The following is a 4,692-nucleotide window of genomic DNA, read 5'->3' on the forward strand; positions in this document are numbered from 1 at the left end:
TGTCATTTATGCTTGAGAACTTACCTTGTTTTGAATTGTTGTCTTTCTTAGCAATATCCAGATAAAGCAGTTGCTCCACAGTATGTGGGCCCGCAAATTGGTGCAGTAAGAGATGGAATTCGCAGTGGGTGGGAAGCCCAACCCAGTAATAATGAAGATTTGTTTACAGATAAATATGACAATTACAGAAAATATGGAAACGAGGAGTCCAATGTGGGAAGCTTTCACAGTGATGATCATTATGATGGACCTGACCATAGTTCCACGGGTGATTTGTATCATCTTCCTGAGGATTTTCAGCCATACACCAATGGTGGATGTCAGCTCAGTGAAAACCTTTTAAATGGCAATAACAAGGAAAATCAGGTTTGGTTATATACAGTTACTATAATGTTTCACACTGTGGTACATAGGCTGCATTCTGGTTCAAGCACATGGCTGTCAAAAGCAATGCAGGAAATAATCTGTGAGCGTTAACTAAAATGTAATATGGGCAAAGATGCTGAAGTGACACGGGACTTTACTGCTACCCTAAGGAAAATAAACATGAAGAGTGCACTATATCACGTCTGTTAGTCGTTTTACTTTAATTTCTCCAAAAAAAAACCGGTTTGCATTAAGAGTAGCCGTCCATATTAGTTTGTTTACCAATTATGTCCTGTTTCATTTTATTACATGGTTTAATGTGCTCTTTTATTGTCCTAGGTGTTCACTGCTTCTGAAGGTAATGGTGGTCATCCCGAAGATTCTATTCCAGTTAGATACAACCCATACCAGATAAATGTTCTTAAAGATGTCAAACCAGATGCAGCAAGAAGACTTGACAATTACGATGACCTTCAAAGAGAGTTTCTGGATACGGGGGAATGTAAGAGGTTTATTTGGCTTTTCCTGTGTGCGATGCATCATTTTTTATAGTATATTGATAGTAAAAAATGTAACTAACTGCTGTATTTTGTAGGTTCTTCAGGTAACATGCAGTTTGTACAGTTACAAGTTCTTTACAAAGCAAAAGGAAGGCAACTTGAAGAATTAAACACAAAGCTAGAAGAAAGTGAACGACAACTGAGATTCCTCAGTCATCAGCTTGCAATAGTTAAAGGTGAAATCCTGTGCTCTGTGCACCTTCCCTCTTCTTTTTTTTTTTGATTTGTTACTGCAAAATAAGTATGCATTGTGGATGAATCCTAGAGATAAGGTAGATGGACACATGTCATCCAGTCCAAATGTATTGCACCCTTTCCCACAGTACTGACTTTTACTCGTAGGTTTCAGTGAAGCTTGTGATGACTGTCCTCTTTTCATACTTTAGTTAACATATACTGACTTAAATGGAACACATACTCATGTACAAAAACAACCTAAGAGTTTGACTGCATGTACTTCTTGGGGGCACAGCAACATCCCAGCGAGATTCCCACATCAAGACTGCAACTTGCAGTATATTGCCCATCTTTCTTCCTGTTATCATACAGAACTGTGATCATTTTTAATCTCCATCCTGATGTAATGAAGACTTAAAAATACTTACTTGGCTAGAATTTGGGAACTGGAAAGTTAAATCATGAACATTTTGGTAAATATATAAAATGGCTGCTACCACTGTATGCTTGTCAATGCAGTTTCAATGGGCAGTATGAGCACAGAAAGCTTTGACATTACACAGGACATCATCTTCAGTTGTGTCTAGGTTCAGCAATTCTAACAAACATGTGTTGTACAATGGGCTCAGCGCAATTTCAAGAAGAAATAGTGGAACTCTTTTGCAATTTAAGGTCCATGGGTCATAAAACAATATCATTTTGTCTATTTCATCTTTAGTAAGTCTATAGTACATTCCAAAAACAGAACACTTCTTACTGTAACAAATACTCGTATGTAGTCCTAACACATTGTAAATACAGATGAGAAAGATGGATTGGCTCTCAGCCTTCAGGAGTCACAGACGTTGCTTCAGAATTCCAGAGAAGTTGAGCTTCAGTTGAGGGGACAGATGGCTGCCCTGCAGAACACCATGGATGGGTTAACCTCTAATGATGAACAGGTAATCTTTACTCTATAATATATAAACACTGTATATAAAGCTTACTGCTATATTCTATTTTTCGTCTTCAGTCCTCTAAGAGGTTTTGTTTTTAATTAGTTAAGGAAGGAGCTTAAAGTCGCCAAGCTTGCAATGGAGAGTATGCAGCAGCAGGTTATGGACCTGCGGCGTTCTGACTCAATAAACAGAGCAAGGGAACAGCATGAGATGGTTGTGTCAACGCTTCGAACGAAACATGAAGAACAAATGCTCTTGCTGCAGCAGAAACTGGATTATGTTAATGCAGCTCTCCAGGAACAGGTATGTTATCCTAGAGTTAATAATATTCTTGTAAGGTGTGTGCATGTCTAGTACTCCTTCTACAGCATGAGCAGAGAGGTTGCCATCTTGCCTGTCTGCTGTAGGAAAGTAATTGTAATTCAAAAAATCTGATACTAATATTTAATTTTAAACTGTCACATTTTCATTGTTTCCCATCATATGAAGCGGATCCTGTATTAATATATACTAGTAATTTGTATAAATAAAACTGTATAAAACACATGAAAAGGAAAACTGAAGGAGGCAGAAAAACACTTCCTGTTGCTAAAAAAAAAAGAAAGACCAAAACAAAAATGAATTTGAAAAGACTGATCAATGTTTCCTGCGTAAAAGCTGCAATTGCTGACCTTCTCTTCTGCCAATTCTAGTTGCCAGCTGTCATGGTGCTGAGTTATTTAACCAAAAGAACGGGCAGTCTGTCCAGCAAATATGGCCTGGGCAGAACACTACACATGATGAAATGACAACTATGAAAAGCAATCACAAAATGGTTACTATCACATCAATGTAGAGTATTTCCAATCTGTAAAAACAGGGATTCACCGATACCAAGTACAGTACTCGGTACAAGTACCGATACTTTTCGAGCTCCTAGACTAGAGAAAAAAAAAAACTGTTATGATTAAAGAAAGTGACTAAGTTGTACATTCTGTAGTGAGAGATGGGGACAAATTCTCAAGGTTCCATGAATGTATATTCGCATCTGAAACCATTTGGTGAAATCTTTGATTGGCTGTATATTTTAAAAATGGATAAGTAGGTTTTAATGGAATCAATGAGATCATAGAAAATGAAGTCTTCTGGAAACGCATCAATGATCATTTTCAAACTAATCATTTTGCCAAAACTTTGATATATGCTGAAGTTCCCACTGATTATCATCTGCAAACACTCCCAAAAAATAAGTTGGACGACCTGTTGATGGACATGCTGAAATATAAGATGTGCTGGACTGTGTGCCTGCTGGTCATCCAAGTAATACAGAATGTAACTTTTTACGAAGATTATCGCACCGGCAATAAGGACCAACCTCTTGTGAGGCTTTTAAAACTGTGTAAGGGACTGTTAATCCAGGTTTCTATGACAATAAATTTGTTAGATCTTGGCAATCAATTTTGCTAAAACAGTGCTTCAGTTTTTTTTGTAGTGTCCTAGGAGGCTGGATGTCTTTTCTTCAGATCTCATGTTAAAGAAGAACTTGGGGGATATCTCAAAATTAACCCTTGCAGTGGGGCTACCCCCATATTGCAAAGGTTAACTGCTCGTTTTGGTCTAGGGGCTAAAATAAAGAAAATACACTCGCCTGATCCTTGGGCCCGCTTGGCTGCTAGACTTTCCCTGCAACCTCTTTTTGCCTGGGCTCCAATGGTCTAAGGACCCATGACATCCTCAGTGGAGGGAGAAGAGAGGCGAGCATTTATTTCCTTTATCTCTTCAATCAAGATTCTTTTCTTCATCACTACTAGAGCTGGTCTCTTCAATTACAGCTATCCAGAGCAGCCTTTTCTCAGCCTAACTTGTGGACCTTCTGGGCTGAACATTGTGGGGCTAGCCTCGAAGTTTGCAGGCTACCAAGTTGAACCTCCCAAGGTTTTTTATATCTGGCCATCCTGCTGAATCACCAAAATTCGAGCCACGGGTGGCCCTGCAAGCACCACTCCTCTCAACAAAAGGTTGATTTAAAAAATCAGTTGAGCTGGGTGGAAAATTACCGGCTAAACGGTGACTGCATATGTTCGGTAGCACTTGGGCAGCTGTGGGTATTGCAGCTACTAAATATAATCGCTTAAATATAATGGCAAGCACTGGAGATTCCGACATATGTGCTGTTTAGCGTTGATGGGGGAAATTATTTGGTTTTCGGTGCATAGCTAGCTTAACCTTGGTGTTGGCTTTCACATGCTGCATTTTCTGTACCTAGTATACTTATCTATTAGTTTTATCTTGTTATCTCTTCTACCTTTTTATAATTCCTCCATATAATTGTTTTTTCTAACATAGAAAGATATTTGTAGTCGACTAGATGAGCAACTAAAACTGGCTGAGCGAAAGCAAGATGAAAGCAAACTTGAAAAAACGGAAATGATCAATCGCTTATCCAGGAGTCTTGAGGAAAGTCAGAAGCAATGTGCCAATCTTTTACACACAGGTGAGCTAGTAGAACAGTATTCATGTTCTTGTATGTCACAGGAGTTCACTAAGAGTGTAAAATGTCAGTGATATCTTGGATACAACTGGTAAAACCACCAAAGAATGACATTATGAAGTTTGTGTGTAAAAAAAAAAAAAAAAAAAAATATTATTTTTTAATTTTATCTTTTTTTATT

General features: G+C 38.2%; 1 protein-coding gene across 1 annotated transcript in view; it reads left to right on the forward strand.

Moving 5' to 3' along the window:
- The window catches only part of CEP152 (centrosomal protein 152), a 51,403-nt gene that overhangs the window by 3,525 nt on the left and 43,186 nt on the right, over positions 1-4,692 (forward strand). Inside the window, exons 3-8 of the mRNA XM_018562902.1 lie at positions 189-366; positions 706-868; positions 962-1,102; positions 1,905-2,044; positions 2,144-2,344; positions 4,367-4,514. Coding sequence (XP_018418404.1) covers positions 189-366; positions 706-868; positions 962-1,102; positions 1,905-2,044; positions 2,144-2,344; positions 4,367-4,514 — 971 coding nt within the window. The remainder of the gene's footprint in view (positions 1-188; positions 367-705; positions 869-961; positions 1,103-1,904; positions 2,045-2,143; positions 2,345-4,366; positions 4,515-4,692) is intronic.

Source organism: Nanorana parkeri, unplaced genomic scaffold (genome assembly GCF_000935625.1).
Source record: "Nanorana parkeri isolate BGI_ZX_2015 unplaced genomic scaffold, ASM93562v1 scaffold611, whole genome shotgun sequence".
In the NCBI taxonomy this organism is placed as follows: domain Eukaryota; kingdom Metazoa; phylum Chordata; class Amphibia; order Anura; family Dicroglossidae; genus Nanorana; species Nanorana parkeri.